This window comes from Oncorhynchus tshawytscha, linkage group LG33, assembly GCF_018296145.1.
Source record: "Oncorhynchus tshawytscha isolate Ot180627B linkage group LG33, Otsh_v2.0, whole genome shotgun sequence".
Classification (NCBI taxonomy): Eukaryota; Metazoa; Chordata; class Actinopteri; order Salmoniformes; family Salmonidae; genus Oncorhynchus; species Oncorhynchus tshawytscha.
Window position 1 is genome coordinate 49,934,653 of NC_056461.1, and position 18,013 is coordinate 49,952,665.

The 18,013-nt window shown below is 42.5% G+C and overlaps 1 protein-coding gene across 1 annotated transcript in view; it reads right to left on the reverse strand.

The window, feature by feature from the left end:
• LOC112240034 (protocadherin Fat 3-like) overlaps positions 1 to 18,013 on the reverse strand; it is a 316,631-nt gene that overhangs the window by 270,427 nt on the left and 28,191 nt on the right. Inside the window, exons 12-16 of the mRNA XM_042311250.1 lie at positions 17,204 to 17,347; positions 15,242 to 15,504; positions 9,003 to 9,207; positions 7,072 to 7,314; positions 5,865 to 5,999 (exon numbers count right to left, since the gene is read on the reverse strand). Of these exons, the coding sequence (XP_042167184.1) occupies positions 5,865 to 5,999; positions 7,072 to 7,314; positions 9,003 to 9,207; positions 15,242 to 15,504; positions 17,204 to 17,347 (990 nt within the window). The remainder of the gene's footprint in view (positions 1 to 5,864; positions 6,000 to 7,071; positions 7,315 to 9,002; positions 9,208 to 15,241; positions 15,505 to 17,203; positions 17,348 to 18,013) is intronic.

The following is an 18,013-nucleotide window of genomic DNA, read 5'->3' on the forward strand; positions in this document are numbered from 1 at the left end:
CAACAATAACTACAGTTGAAGTCGGAAGTTTACATACACAGAGAGATAGAGTCATTAAAACTTGTTTTTTTCAACCACTACATGGCAGACCAATCCAAACTCATCTCTCGGAATGTCCAGCCCACTCAGTATCTCAGCCAATCATGGCTAGCGGGAAGGTTGCTGTCGTTTCCTGTAGTTAAACCAACTAGGCTGGTAATTTAACAATGTGTAGAGAGCCTGTCTTATCATGTGTCTGTGTGTGTGTCTCTTCACAGTCCCCGCTGTTCCATAAAGTGTATTTTTATCTGTTTTTCAAATCTGATTCTCCTGCTGCATCAGTTACCTGATGTGGAATAGAGTTCCATGTAGTCATGGCTCTATGTAGTACTGTGGAATAGAGTTCCATGTAGTCATGGCTCTATGTAGTACTGTGGAATAGAGTTCCATGTAGTCATGGCTCTATGTAGTACTGTGGAATAGAGTTCCATGTAGTCATGGCTCTATGTAGTACTGTGGAATAGAGTTCCATGTAGTCATGGCTCTATGTAGTACTGTGGAATAGAGTTCCATGTAGTCATGTCTCTATGTAGTACTGTGGAATAGAGTTCCATGTAGTCATGGCTCTATGTAGTACTGTGGAATAGAGTTCCATGTAGTCATGGCTCTATGTAGTACTGTGGAATAGAGTTCCATGTAGTCATGGCTCTATGTAGTAGTGTGGAATAGAGTTCCATGTAGTCATGTCTCTATGTAGTAGTTGGAATAGAGTTCCATGTAGTCATGTCTCTATGTAGTACTGTGGAATAGAGTTCCATGTAGTCATGGCTCTATGTAGTACTGTGGAATAGAGTTCCATGTAGTCATGGCTCTATGTAGTACTGTGGAATAGAGTTCCATGTAGTCATGGCTCTATGTAGTACTGTGGAATAGAGTTCCATGTAGTCATGGCTCTATGTAGTACTGTGGAATAGAGTTCCATGTAGTTATGGCTCTATGTAGTACTGTGGAATAGAGTTCCATGTAGTTATGGCTCTATGTAGTACTGTGGAATAGAGTTCCATGTAGTCATGGCTCTATGTAGTACTGTGCTCCTCCCATAGTCTGTTCTGGACTTGGGGACTGTGAAGAGACCTCTGGTGACATGTCTTGTGGGGTATGCATGGGTGTCTGAGCTGTGAGTTAGTAGTTTAAACAGACAGCTTGGTGCATTCAGCTTGTCCTTAGAAAAACAAGTAGTGATGAAGTCAGTCTCTCCTCCACGTTGAGCCATGAGAGATTGACATGCATATTATTAATGTTAGCTCTCTGTGTACATCCGAGGGCCAGCCGTGCTGCTCTGTTCTGAGACAATTGTAATTTACGTCTTTGTAGTTTCTTTAGTAGCTGACGTGTATAGTGTTGAGTCATCCGCATACATAGACACACTGGCTTTACTCAAAGCATCAGTAAAGCTTTTAAAAAGAAAGGGGCCTGGATAATTCCTGATTCTACCTGGATTATGTTGGAGAGGCTTCCATTAAAGAACACCCTCTGTGTTCTGTTAGACAGGTAACTCTTTATCCACAACACAGCAGGGGGTGTAAAGCCAGAACACCCTCTGTGTTCTGTTAGACAGGTAACTCTTTATCCACAACACAGCAGGGGGTGTAAAGCCATAACACATACATTTTTTCCAGCAGCAGACTATGATCGATAATGTCAAAAGCTGCACTGAAGTCTAACAAAACAGCTCCCACAATCTTTTCATCATCAATTTCTCTCAGCCAATCATCAGTCATTTCTGTAAGTGCCATGCTTGTTGAATGTGTTGTGGAAATTCTTACACAGGGGCACTCAAAGTCAATCTTAAATGAATCACTGTTTATTTGTCTGTGCGCTGGAGAGGTTCCAACCAACTCAGTGCACCATAGTGAACGTCTGTCAGGAGCTCTGCCTGGGCAGACCTAGCAGTTGTCTCATATACACAGACAAGTTATATTTGCATGATTTTGCATAATTCATTAATCATTTCCATTTTGTTTCATTAATGTGGCAGACCAATATCTCACGAGGCTTCTTCTCCCTAACCTGAGACCTTGAAACTGAACTTGCATGAACACAGAAATTAGTTATAAGAAAAGCACAAACATTAAAATCAAATTACAAATTCCCTATAAGTATGCTGAAAGTCTGTTGTCAATTTGTTTACTGTAAAATAGTATTGTATCTGGTCAAACACCATTTGTTCCAGAAGTTTGCTAAGGGTTGGTAACAGGCTAATTGGTCGGCTATTTGAAAAAAAGGAGATTTTACTATTCTTAGGTAGCGGAGCGACTATAGCTTCCTTCCAGGCCTGAGGACACAAGCTCTCTAGTAGGCTTCAAATTGAAGATGTGGCAATATTGTTTGTTATTATCCTAAAACAAATTCCATCCATATTGTCAGACCCCGGTGGCTAGTTGGTAATATCAGTGGGTTTTGTGATGAATGAGACATCTCATCGAATGATGGAGCAGAGTTTGCCTTTTTGCCCTAAATGTCATTTAGGATTCTCCAAAGCCTTTTTACTATCATTCAGACCAACAGCGTCTGGTTGCTCCCCATTACACACCACAGACCAGCAGCGTCTGGTTGCTCCCCATTACACACCACAGACCAGCAGCGTCTGGTTGCTCCTCATTACACACCACAGACCAACAGCGTCTGGTTGCTCCTCATTACACACCACAGACCAGCAGCGTCTGGTTGCTCCTCATTACACACCATGGACCAGCAGCGTCTGGTTGCTCCCCATTACACACCATGGACCAGCAGCGTCTGGTTGTTCTCCATTACACACCACGGACCAACAAATATGATTTACATCAACAACATATGAATCACTACAAAACCTGTGTGACCTCTTATTAGGACCAGCTTTTGCAACATTTCCTAGATATTTTACTATTATACAGTGATCACTACATCCAATAGATCTGCTTTAAAGCAAATATCTGAAGCATTAATTAAGATGTGACCAATACATGTTGATGATTTCATTCCTGTGCTGTTTGTAACTACCCTGGTAGGTTGACTGATAACCTGAACAAGTACAGGCTGAGTGACCAACTGACTGATTATCTCTACTCTGTCAGAGATACGAAGCAGAGACAGATCAAGTACAGGCTGAGTGACCAACTGCCTGATTATCTCTACTCTGTCAGAGATACGAAGCAGAGACAGAACAAGTACAGGCTGAGTGACCAACTGACTGATTATCTCTACTCTGTCAGAGATACGAAGCAGAGACAGAACAAGTACAGGCTGAGTGACCAACTGACTGATTATCTCTACTCTGTCAGAGATACGAAGCAGAGACAGACCAAGTACAGGCTGAGTGACCAACTGACTGATTATCTCTACTCTGTCAGAGATACGAAGCAGAGACAGAACAAGTACAGGCTGAGTGACCAACTGCCTGATTATCTCTACTCTGTCAGAGATACGAAGCAGAGACAGACCAAGTACAGGCTGAGTGACCACCATCTGGCAATAGAAACCGGCAGACCTAAAAAGACATGGCTACCCAAAGAGGTGACTGTATGTGGTCACTGCACGACAGGGGAGGTAGAAACAGAAATGCACTTTCTCCTTTAGTATGAGAAATATTCTTCACCAAGAGATTCATTATTTGCAGAAATTAATACATTTATTCACAATTGTATCTTATGAAACCCAGAGGAAGAATATGAAACAATATTGGACGAAAGAACAACGGCTCCTACTGAAACCAAATATGTATTTTCCTGCCACAGCCTGAGGGACACTGAATTATAACATCTGCATAGTAAGCAGTAACTTACTTAATATTATTATTATTGTTGTTGTGATTATCATTCCATATAGTAGTGGTATGGGTAGTAGGGGTGATGGTAAGGATAGCAGTTTAATGATGGCGGTTGTAGTAGTAGTAGTTGTAATAATGACGGTAGATGTACTGATGTAATGGCGAGGATGACTGTATAGTTATGGTGAGTAGTCGTAGAGATATCGGAGGTGTAAATGATACTAGTGGTAATGGTAGAGATATCAGAGGTATAAATGATACTAGTGGTAATGGTAGTCGTAGAGATATCGGAGGTATAAATGATACTAGTGGTAATGGAAGTCGTAGAGATATCGGAGGTGTAAATGATACTAGTGGTAATGGTAGAGATATCAGAGGTATAAATGATACTAGTGGTAATGGTAGTCGTAGAGATATCGGAGGTATAAATGATACTAGTGGTAATGGTAGTCGTAGAGATATCAGAGGTATAAATGATACTAGTGGTAATGGTAGAGATATCAGAGGTATAAATGATACTAGTGGTAATGGTAGAGATATCAGAGGTATAAATGATACTAGTGGTAATGGTAGAGATATCAGAGGTATAAATGATACTAGTGGTAATGGTAGAGATATCAGAGGTATAAATGATACTAGTGGTAATGGTAGAGATATCGGAGGTATAAATGATACTAGTGGTAATGGTAGAGATATCGGAGGTATAAATGATACTAGTGGTAATGGTAGAGATATCAGAGGTATAAATGATACTAGTGGTAATGGTAGTCGTAGAGATGTCGGAGGTATAAACACTACTAGTGGTAATGGTAGTCGTAGAGATATCAGAGGTATAAATGATACTAGTGGTAATGGTAGAGATATCAGAGGTATAAATGATACTAGTGGTAATGGTAGAGATATCAGAGGTATAAATGATACTAGTGGTAATGGTAGAGATATCAGAGGTATAAATGATACTAGTGGTAATGGTAGAGATATCGGAGGTGTAAATGATACTAGTGGTAATGGTAGAGATATCAGAGGTATAAATGATACTAGTGGTAATGGTAGAGATATCAGAGGTATAAATGATACTAGTGGTAATGGTAGAGATATCGGAGGTGTAAATGATACTAGTGGTAATGGTAGAGATATCAGAGGTATAAATGATACTAGTGGTAATGGTAGTCGTAGAGATGTCGAAGGTATAAACACTACTAGTGGTAATGGTAGTCGTAGAGATAGAGATATAAATGATACTAGTGGTAATGGTAGTCGTAGAGATATAAATGATACTAGTGGTAATGGTAGTCATAGAGATATAAATTATACTAGTGGTAATGGTAGTCATAGAGATATCAGAGGTATAAACACTACTAGTGGTAATGGTAGAGATAGAGGTATAAATGATACTAGTGGTAATGGAAGTCGTAGAGATATTGGAGGTATAAATGATACTAGTGGTAATGGTAGAGATATCAGAGGTATAAATGATACTAGTGGTAATGGTAGAGATATCAGAGGTATAAATGATACTAGTGGTAATGGTAGAGATATCAGAGGTATAAATGATACTAGTGGTAATGGTAGTCGTAGAGATATAAATGATACTAGTGGTAATGGTAGTCATAGAGATATCAGAGGTATAAACACTACTAGTGGTAATGGTAGAGATAGAGGTATAAATGATACTAGTGGTAATGGAAGTCGTAGAGATATTGAGATAAATTGGAGTGGTATAAATGATATAAATGATACTAGTGGTAATGGTAGTCATAGAGATATCAGAGGTATAAATGATACTAGTGGTAATGGTAGTCGTAGAGATATCAGAGGTATAAATGATACTAGTGGTAATGGTAGTCGTAGAGATATCAGAGGTATAAATGATACTAGTGGTAATGGTGGTACAGTTGAAGGCTACAAATTGTATTTTATGCCTATAAAGCAATCTGAATTTGAAAGTGAGAGAGAGAGCAAGAGAGAGAGAGGGGAGAGGTGAGGAGAGAGGGGGGGGGGTGTTAGTGTGTGTGGGATGGGTGTGTGTGAGGTGGGGAGGCGGCTGTTACGCCTCTATTTGTGTGTGTGTGTGTACCTCTATGTCCAGGTAAGATAGAGAGCGTAGGGTAGGTGTCCCTCTGTCCTCGGCCACTACAGTCAGGTTGTAGATCTGCTGTCTCTCATAGTCCAGCCTCTTCCCCACCCTCACTGCGCCGCTCACTGCATCCACCTAGATATACAATAACATAGACTAGATTAGACCCACCCTCACTGCACCGCTCACTGCATCCACCTAGATATACAATAACATAGACTAGATTAGACCCACCCTCACTGTGCCGCTCACTGCATCCACCTAGATATACAATAACAGACTAGATTAGACCCACCCTCACTGCGCCGCTCACCGCATCCACCTAGATATACAATAACATAGACTAGATTAGACCCACCCTCACTGTGCCGCTTACTGCATCCACCTAGATATACAATAACATAGAATACAGTACTAGATTAGACCCACCATCTCCGCTTCGCTCACTGCATCCACCTAGATATACAATAACATAGACTAGATTAGACCCACCCTCACTGTGCCGCTCATCGCATCCACCTAGATATACAATAACAGAATACAGTACTACATTAGACCCACCCTCACTGCGCCGCTCACCGCATCCACCTAGATATACAATAACATAGAATACAGTACTAGATTAGACCCACCCTCACTGTGCCGCTCACCGCATCCACCTAGATATACAATAACATAGAATACAGTACTAGATTAGACCCACCCTCACTGTGCCGCTCACTGCATCCACCTAGATATACAATAACATAGAATACAGTACTATATTAGACCCACCCTCACTGTGCCGCTCACCGCATCCACCTAGATATACAATAACATAGAATACAGTACTAGATTAGACCCACCCTCACTGTGCCGCTCACTGCATCCACCTTGATATACAATAACATAGAATACAGTACTAGATTAGATCCACCATCTCTGCACTACATACTGCATCCACCTAGATATACAACAACATAGAATACAGTACTAGATTAGACCCACCATATCTGCACCACTCACTGCATCCACCTAGATATACAACATAGAATAGAGTACTATATTAGACCCACCATCTCTGCACTATTCACTGCATCCACCTAGATATAGAATAACAGAGATGTAATCACACACATGTTGTATTTCCCTAGCTACAAGCTGTAGGGCTACAGCATAAACAAGTCAACAGCACACAGCAACGTACAGACATAGAAAAGTCTCCCACCTCGAAGATGCCGTTTCCGTCATTGGCCAGAGCGTAGGAGACCTGTCCCCCCAGTCCGAGGTCTGAATCCTGGGCCTGCAGCCAGGCGATGACTGCCCCTAGTGGCAGGTCCTCCAGGACACGGGCGCTGTAGCTCCCAGGGACGAACAGTGGGGGGCAGTCATTAACGTCCTCTAGTGTTATACTCAGAGTTGTCACCTTGAACCGCTGGGTCCCTCTCTCCGCCTTATCCCTGGCCTCCACCTTAAATCACATCAATCAAAACAGTCAATAAATCAATGAATGAATTAATCATATTTATTTAATGAAACCATTTTATATCAGCAGTTGCATATATTGTTGTGCTCAGATTGGAAAAAGGCCATATGTATTTTAAGTATGTTCAATCAAATTCATTATTTAATTCACTCATTCATTCATTCATTCATGCATGCATTCATTCATTCAATTATCCATCCATCCATTTATCCATTCATCCATTCATTCATTCAATTATCCATCCATCCATTTATCTTTCCATTTATCCATCCATCCATCCATAAATCCGTTTATCCATCCATCCATCATCCATCCATCCATCCATCCATCTATTCATTCATTCATTCAATTATCCATCCATCCAGCCATTCATTCAATTATCCATCCATCCATTCATCTATCTATCCATCCATCCATTCATTCAATTATCCATCCATCCATTCATCCAATTATCCATCCATCCATCCATTCATTCAATTATCCATCCATCCATTCAGCCATCCATCCATTCATTCAATCATCCATCCATCCATTAAATTATCCATCCATCCATCCATCCATCCAATTATCCATCCATCTGTTTATCCATCCATTTATCCATCCATCCATTCATTCAATTATCCATCCATCTGTTTATCCATCCATTTATCCATCCATCCATTCATTTAATTATCCATCCATCCATCAATCCATCCATCCATTCATCCATCCATCCATTTATCCATCCATCTATCCATCCATTCATCCATCCATTTGTTTATCCATCCATCAATTTATCCATCCATCCATCCAATTATCCATCCATCCATCCATCCATTCATCCATCTATTTGTTTATCCATCCATCCATTTATCCATCCATCCATATATCCATCCATCCATTTATCCATCCATCCATTTATCCATCCATCCAACCATCCATCCATTTATCCATCCATTCATCTGTTTATCCATCCATCCAACCATCCATCCGTTTATCCATCCATCCGTTTATCCATCCATCCATTCATCCATCCATCTGTTTATCCATCCATCCATTCATCCATCCATCTGTTTATCCATCCATCCATTCATCCATCCATCTGTTTATCCATCCATCCATCCATCCAATTATCCATCCATCCATCCATCCATCCATTTATCCATCCATCCATTTATCCATCCATCCATTTATCCATCCATCCATCCATTCATCTGTTTATCCATCCATCCATCCATCCATCCATTTATCCATCCATCCATCCATCCATCCATCCATCCATCCATCCATCCATCCATCCATCCATTCATCTGTTTATCCATCCATCCATTCATCCATCCATCTGTTTATCCATCCATCCATTCATCTGTTTATCCATCCATCCAACCATCCATCCATTCATCTGTTTATCCATCCATCCAACCATCCATCCATTCATCTGTTTATCCATCCATCCATCCATCCATCCATCCATTTATCCATCCATCCATTCATCCATCCATCTGTTTATCCATCCATCCATTCATCCATCCATCTGTTTATCCATCCATCCATTCATCCATCCATCTGTTTATCCATCCATCCATTCATCTGTTTATCCATCCATCCATCTGTTTATCCATCCATCCGTTTATCCATCCATCCATCCATCCATTCATTCAGCAGCCGTTGTCACAGTGTGTTAATGTGTTCACCTTCAGGCTAAACGCTGGGATGGTCTCCCGGTCGAGTTGCCCCGACACGACCACTACCCCTGTGTTGCTGTTGATGCTGAACTGCGGCACGGCGGTGAGCAGCGAGTAGGAGACCTCTCCGTTGGAGCCGAGGTCTCTGTCTACAGCAACGACCTGCACCACCTCAGTACCCAACGCTGTGTTCTCAGGGACCACCACGCTGTAACTAACAATAGTAATGATCATAAAAAATAGATCACAATGAGAAGAAGAAGAAGACATTATGTTTGTAAAGTGATTTTCATCACATCTAGAAATCAAAAAGCAAAGAACATCAAAAACAAGATTACATTTTTTGTTTCTGTAAAAGATTCACAAAAAATTGAACGAGACAACAAAGACCCGTGGGTCTTAGGGGCTCTGGTCTAAACTAGTGACTATAGAGGACATAGATAGTGATCTGGTCGAAACTAGTGACTATAGAAGGACATAGCTAGTGATCTGGTCTAAACTAGTGACTATGGGGGACATAGATAGTGATCTGGTCTAAACTAGTGACTATAGAGGACATAGATAGCGATCTGGTCTAAACTAGTGACTATAGAGCACATAGATAGCGATCTGGTCTAAACTAGTGACTATAGAGCACATAGATAGTGATCTGGTCTAAACTAGTGACTATGGGGGACATAGCTAGTGATCTGGTCTAAACTAGTGACTATAGAGAACATAGATAGTTATCTGGTGACTATAGAGGACATAGATAGTGATCTGGTCTAAACTAGTGACTATAGAGCACATAGATAGTGATCTGGACTGAACTAGTGAATATAGAGGACATAGATAGTTAGGGGGAGTAATGAGCTCTACAGCAGTCTCTCAACTCAATCGCTGGTTGAAAACTGTTTTCTGCCCCTCCCAAAAGATAGAATTTGTAGATAATTGGCCCTCTTTCTGGGACTCACCCACAAACAGGACCAAGCCTGACCTGCTGAGGAGTGACGGACTCCATCCTAGCTGGAGGGGTGCTCTCATCTTATCTACCAACATAGACAGGGCTCTAACTCCTCTAGCTCCACAATGAAATAGGGTGCAGGCCAGGCAGCAGGCTGTTAGCCAGCCTGCCAGCATAGCGGAGTCTGCCACTAGCATAGTCAGTGTAGTCAGCTCAGCTATCACCATTGAGACCGTGTCTGTGCCTCGACCTGGGTTGGGCAAAACTAAACATGGCGGTGTTCGCCTTAGCAATCTCACTAGGATAAAGACCACCTCCATTCCTGTCAGTATTGAAAGAGATCGTGATACCTCACATCTCAAAATAGGGTTACTTAATGTTAGATCCCTCACTTCCAAGGCAGTTATTGTCAATGAACTAATCACTGATCATAATCTTGATGTGATTGGCCTGACTGAAACATGGCTTAAGCCTGATGAATTTACTGTGTTAAATGAGGCCTCACCTCCTGGCTACACTAGTGACCATATCCCCGTGCATCCCGCAAAGGCGGAGGTGTTGCTAACATTTACGATAGCAAATTTCAAATTACAAAAAAAAATGACGTTTTCGTCTTTTGAGCTTCTAGTCATGAAATCTATCCAGCCTACTCAATCACTTTTTATAGCTACTGTTTACAGGCCTCCTGGTCCATATAAAGCGTTCCTCACTGAGTTCCCTGAATTCCTATCGGACCTTGTAGTCATAGCAGATAATATTCTAATCTTTGGTGACTTTAATATTCACATGGAAAAGTCCACAGACCCACTCCAAAAGGCTTTCGGAGCCATCATCGACTCAGTGGGTTTTGTCCAACATGTCTCTGGACCCACTCACTGTCACAGTCATACGCTGGACCTAGTTTTGTCCCATGGAATAAATGTTGTGGATCTTAATGTTTTTCCTCATAATCCTGGACTAATCGGACCACCATTTTATTATGTTTGCAATTGCAACAAATAATCTGCTCAGACGCAACCAAGGAGCATCAAAAGTCGTGCTATAAATTCACAGACTACACAAAGATTCCTTGATGTCCTTCCAGATTCCCTCTGTCTACCCAAGGACGCCAGAGGACAAAAATCAGTTAACCACCTAACTGAGGAACTCAATTTAACCTTGCGCAATACCCTAGATGCAGTTGCACCCCTAAAAACTAAAAACATTTCTCATAAGAAACTAGCTCCCTGGTACACAGAAAATACCCGAGCTCTGAAGCAAGCTTCCAGAAAATTGGAACGGAAATGGCGCCACACCAAACTGGAAGTCTTCCGACTATCTTGGAAAGACAGTACCATGCAGTATCGAAGAGCCCTCACTCCTGCTCGATCATCCTATTTTTCTAACTTAATTGAGGAAAATAAGAACAATCCGAAATTCCTTTTTGATACTGTCGCAAAGCTAACTAAAAAGCAGCATTCCCCAAGAGAGGATGACTTTCACTTTAGCAGTGATAAATTCATGAACTTCTTTGAGGAAAAGATTATGATTATTAGAAAGCAAATTACGGACTCCTCTTTAAATCTGCGTATTCCTTCGAAGCTCAGTTGTCCTGAGTCTGCACAACTCTCCCAGGACCTAGGATCAAGAGAGACGCTCAAGTGTTTTAGTAATATATCTCTTGACACAATGATGAAAATAATCATGGCCTCTAAACCTTCAAGCTGCATACTGGACCCTATTCCAACTAAACTACTGAAAGAGCTGCTTCCTGTGCTTGGCCCTCCTATGTTGAACATAATAAACGGCTCTCTATCCACCGGATGTGTACCAAACTCACTAAAAGTGGCAGTAATAAAGCCTCTCTTGAAAAAGCCAAACCTTGATCCAGAAAATATAAAAAACTATCGGCCCATATCGAATCTTCCATTCCTCTCAAAAATTTTAGAAAAGGCTGTTGCGCAGCAACTTACTGCCTTCCTGAAGACAAACAATGTATACGAAATGCTTCAGTCTGGTTTTAGACCCCATCATAGCACTGAGACGGCACTTGTGAAGGTGGTAAATGACATTTTAATGGCATCGGACCGAGGCTCTGCATCTGTCCTCGTGCTCCTAGACCTTAGTGCTGCTTTTGATACCATCGATCACCACATTCTTTTGGAGAGATTGGAAACCCAAATTGGTCTACACGGACAAGTTCTGGCCTGGTTTAGATCTTATCTGTCGGAAAGATATCAGTTTGTCTCTGTGAATGGTTTGTCCTGACAAATCAACTGTAAATTTCGGTGTTCCTCAAGGTTCCGTTTTAGGACCGCTATTGTTTTCACTATATATTTTACCTCTTGGGGATGTTATTCGAAAACATAATGTTAACTTTCACTGCTATGCGGATGACACACAGCTGTACATTTCAATGAAACATGGTGAAGCCCCAAAATTGCCCTTGCTAGAAGCATGTGTTTCAGACATAAGGAAGTGGATGGCTGCAAACTTTCTACTTTTAAACTCGGACAAAACAGAGATGCTTGTTCTAGGTCCCAAGAAACAAAGAGATCTTCTGTTGAATCTGACAATTAATCTTAATGGTTGTACAGTCGTCTCAAATAAAACTGTGAAGGACCTCGGCATTACTCTGGACCCTGATCTCTCTTTTGAAGAACATATCAAGACCATTTCAAGGACAGCTTTTTCCATCTACGTAACATTGCAAAAATCAGAAACTTTCTGTCCAAAAATGATGCAGAAAAATTAATCCATGCTTTTGTCACTTCTAGGTTAGACTACTGCAATGCTCTACTTTCCGGCTACCCGGATAAAGCACTAAATAAACTTCAGTTGGTGGTAAATACGGCTGCTAGAATCCTGACTAGAACCAAAAAATTTGATCATATTACTCCAGTGCTAGCCTCTCTACACTGGCTTCCTGTCAAAGCAAGGGCTGATTTCAAGGTTTTACTGCTAACCTACAAAGCATTACATGGGCTTGCTGCTACCTATCTCTCTGATTTGGTCCTGCCGTACATACCTACACGTACACTACGGTCATAATATGCAGGCCTCCTAATTGTCCCTAGAATTTCTAAGCAAACAGCTGGAGGCAGGGCTTTCTCCTATAGAGCTCCATTTTTATGGAACGGTCTGCCTACCCATGTCAGAGACGCAAACTCGGTCTCAACCTTTAAGTCTTTACTGAAGACTCATCTCTTCAGTGGGTCATATGATTGAGTGTAGTCTGGCTCAGGAGTGGGAAGGTGAACGGAAAGACTCTGGAGCAACGAACCGCCCTTGCTGTCTCTGCCTGGCCGGTTCCCCTCTTTCCACTGGGATTCTCTGCCTCTAACCCTATTACAGGGGCTGAGTCACTGGCTTACTGGGGCTCTCTCATGCCGTCCCTGGAAGGGGTGCGTCACCTGAGTGGGTTGATTCACTGATGTGGTCATCCTGTCTGGGTTGGCGCCCCCCCTTGGGTTGTGCCATGGCGGAGATCTTTGTGGGCTATACTCGGCCCTGTCTCAGGATGGTAAGTTGGTGGTTGAAGATATCCCTCTAGTGGTGTGGGGGCTGTGCTTTGGCAAAGTGGGTGGGGTTATATCCTTCCTGTTTGGCCCTGTCCGGGGGTGTCCTCGGATGGGTCCACAGTGTCTCCTGACCCCTCCTGTCTCAGCCTCCAGTATTTATGCTGCAGTAGTTTATGTGTCGGGGGGCTAGGGTCAGTTTGTTATATCTGGAGTACTTCTCCTGTCCTATTCGGTGTCCTGTGTGAATCTAAGTGTGCGTTCTCTAATTCTGTCCTTCTCTCTCTCGGAGGACCTGAGCCCTAGGACCATGCCCCAGGATTACCTGACATGATGACTCCTTGCTGTCCCCAGTCCACCTGGCCGTGCTGCTGCTCCAGTTTCAACTGTTCTGCCTTCTTATTATTCGAACATGCTGATCATTTATGAACATTTGAACATCTTGGCCATGTTCTGTTATAATCTCCACCCGGCACAGCCAGAAGAGGACTGGCCACCCCACATATGCTCTCTCTAATTCTCTCTTTTTTTCTCTCTCTCGGAGGACCTGAGCCCTAGGACCATGCCCCAGGACTACCTGACATGATGACTCCTTGCTGTCCCCAGTCCATCTGACCGTGCTGCTGCTCCAGTTTCAACTGTTCTGCCTTATTATTATACAACCATGCTGGTCATTTATGAACATTTGAACATCTTGGCCATGTTCTGTTATAATCTCCACCCGGCACAGCCAGAAGAGGACTGGCCACCCCACATAGCCTGGTTCCTCTCTAGGTTTCTTCCTAGGTTTTGGCCTTTCTAGGGAGTTTTTCCTAGCCACCGTGCTTCTACACCTGCATTGCTTGCTGTTTGGGGTTTTAGGCTGGGTTTCTGTACAGCACTTTGAGATATCAGCTGATGTACGAAGGGCTATATAAATAAATTTGATTTGATTTGATAGATAGCGATCTGGTCTAAACTAGTGACTATAGAGCACATAGATAGTGATCTGGTCTAAACTAGTGACTATAGAGGACATAGATAGTGATATGGTCTAAACTAGTGACTATAGAGGACATAGATAGTGATATGGTCTAAACTAGTGACTATAGAGGACATAGATAGTGATCTGGACTAAACTAGTGACTATAGAGGACATAGATAGTGATATGGTCTAAACTAGTGACTATAGAGGACATAGATAGTGATATGGTCTAAACTAGTGACTATAGAGGACATAGATAGTGATCTGGTCTAAACTAGTGACTATAGAGGACATAGATAGCGATCTGGTCTAAACTAGTGACTATAGAGGACATAGATAGCGATCTGGACTAAACTAGTGACTATAGAGGACATAGATAGTGATCTGGACTAAACTAGTGACTATAGAGGACATAGATAGCGATCTGGTCTAAACTAGTGACTATAGAGGACATAGATAGCGATCTGGTCTAAACTAGTGACTATAGAGCACATAGATAGCGATCTGGTCTAAACTAGTGACTATGGGGGACATAGATAGTGATCTGGTCTAAACTAGTGACTATAGAGCACATAGATAGCGATCTGGTCTAAACTAGTGACTATAGAGCACATAGATAGCGATCTGGACTAAACTAGTGACTATAGAGGACATAGATAGTGATCTGGTCTAAACTAGTGACTATAGAGGACATAGATAGCGATCTGGACTAAACTAGTGACTATAGAGGACATAGATAGTGATATGGACTAAACTAGTGACTATAGAGGACATAGATAGCGATCTGGACTAAACCTTATTATGCTCGTTTGCCAACAATTGTTTATTTGTATGAATATCAGACCTGTCCTTGGCGAACACAGGCTCGTTGTCATTAGCGTCCTCTACGTTGACGGTTAGGAGCCTCCAGTTGGAACGCTGAGGCAGACCCTGGTCGTAGATGGTCACGTTCAGGACGTAACGGTCAGACCGCTCGCGGTCCAGCGGCAGGAACACTGTCATCAGGCCCGTCTCCATGGCGATGTCGAAGCAGCTGTCTCTGTTGCCGTTGGAGATGGCGTACAGGATGTGACCGTTGAAGGCCGTGTCGTCATCTGTTGCCCTCACCTGGAATAAACAATTGACTAAATATTAACAATATAATAAAAAGTTGGTTGAATATTGAATCAATCAATCCTTGTAAATGTGCTAAAATCCAAAGAAAAGCACCCAGAAATAACCTTCGGTGTACAGCTTATACTTGAAAATAGACCAAAATACAGTCAAAACTATATATACACAGCTGAAGTCGGAAGTTTACATACACCTTAGCCAAATACAGTTAAACTCAGTTTCACAATTCCATTTAATCCTAGTAAAAAATCCCTGTCTTGGGTCAGTTAGGATCACTACTTTATTTTAAGAATGTGAAAGGTCAGAATAATAGTAGAGAGAATGATTGATTTCTTTCCTGACATTCCCAGTGGGTCAGAAGTTTACATACACTCAATCAGTATTTGGTAACATTGCCTTTACATTTTTTAACTTGGGTCAAATGTTTTGGTTAGCCTTCCAAAAGCTGTGTGAATTCCTCCTGACAGAGCTTCATGGTTGGGATGGTGTTCTTTAGCTTGCAAGCCTCCACCTTTTTCCTCCAAACATAACAATGGTCATTATGGCCAAACAATTATATTTTTGTTTCATCAGACCAAAGGACATTTCTCCAAAAAGTACAATCTTTGTCCCCATGTGCAGTTGCACATAGTCTGTCTTTTTTATGGCGGTTTAGGAGCAGTGGCGTCTTCCTTGCTGAGAGACCTTTCAGGTCATGTCGATATAGGACTAATTTTACTGTAGATATAGATAGCTTTGTACTTGTTGCCTCCAGCATCTTCACAAGGTCCTTTGCTGTTGTTCTGGGATTGATTTGCACTTTCGCACCGAATTATGTTCATCTCTAGGAGACCGAACGTGTCTCCTTCCTGAGAGGTATGACACCTGCGTGGTCCCATTGCGTTTATACTTGCGTACTATTGTTTGTACAGATGAACGTGGTACCTTCAGGCATTTGGAAATTGCTCCCAAGGATGAACCAGACTTGTGGAGGTCCTACAATTCTTTTTCTGAGGTCTTGGCTGATTTCTTTTGATTTTCCCATGATGTCAAGCAAAGAGGAGTTTGAAGGTAGGCCTTGAAATACATCCACAGAAACACCTCCAATTGACTCAAATGATGTCAATTAGTCTATCAGCAGCTTCTAAAGCTATGAGATCATTTTCTGGAATTTTCCAAGCTGTTTAAAGGTACAGTCAACTTAGTGTAAACTTCTGACCCACTGGAATTGTGATGCAGTGAATTATAAGTGAAATAATCTGTCTGTTAACAATTGTTGAAAAAATGACTTGTGTCATGCACAAAGTAGATGTCCTAACCGACTTGCCAAAACTATAGTTTGTTAACAAGAAATTTGTGGAGTCGTTGAAAAATGTTAGGTTGGAGGTTGGAGATTTAATGACTCCAACCTAAGTGTATGTAAACTTCCGACTTCAACTGTAGGTAGCTCCTACCTATATATGTATAACTTTATGAGCCGGACTGCCTGTCTTTTGCTAATGATTTATTTTCTGGTTTTAGACGCCCAATGGGCCTTTTTTCTTTTTCTGGCGCCCCCTTTTGTACTGAGCAAGGTATTACAAGGTAATACTGTAAATCCCGGGATGAGAGAAGGACGCTATGATGGACAGCACCCAGCCCTACTCTGGATACTTCCCAATACGTGTAACTCATTTACCATGAACAATACATCACAACGTGGAACATCCCCCACCTGAAAGACACTCGCCCCCTTAGCCAGATCCTCCCTGACCACGATACTGGACGGGAACGACTCAAACTGAGGCGTCAGTCTGTTGGCTGAGAACAGGTCTGTGTACCCCTCATCCACCCTGGGTCTCCGCAGCGCCGTAGCCTTCTGGAGGAAGAAGAAGAAGAAGAAGACTTTACAGATCTATTTTCTTTGCTCTGCTTTAATCCCAACAGAGGGGCTGGAACAGAGGGGTTGGAAAAGAGGGGTTGGAACAGAGGGGTTGGAACAGAGAGACTGGAACAGAGGGGCTGGAACAGAGAGACTGGAACAGAGGGGTTGGAACAGAGAGGCTGGAACAGAGAGGCTGGAACAGAGGGGTTGGAACAGAGAGGCTGGAACCGAGAGGCTGGAACAGAGGGGTTGGAACAGAGAGGCTGGAACAGAGGGGCTGGAACAGAGAGGCTGGAACAGAGAGGCTGGAACAGAGGGGCTGGAACAGAGGGGCTGGAACAGAGGGGCTGGAACAGAGGGGCTGGAACAGAGAGGCTGGAACAGAGAGGCTGGAACAGAGGGGTTGGAACAGAGGGGCTGGAACAGAGGGGCTGGAACAGAGAGGCTGGAACAGAGAGGCTGGAACAGAGGCGCTGGAACAGAGAGGCTGGAACAGTGTGAGCCTGATGTCGCTGTTTTGCTAACATTGTAGCTTCCTCACTGTCCCTGTCCGAACTAGGGATCCTCTGCTCGCAAACACACATGACAATGTACCAACAACAGCTTGAGCTATGCAAAATGATCTCCTTGACGACATTTCAAACTAGCTGTGGTGTAAGT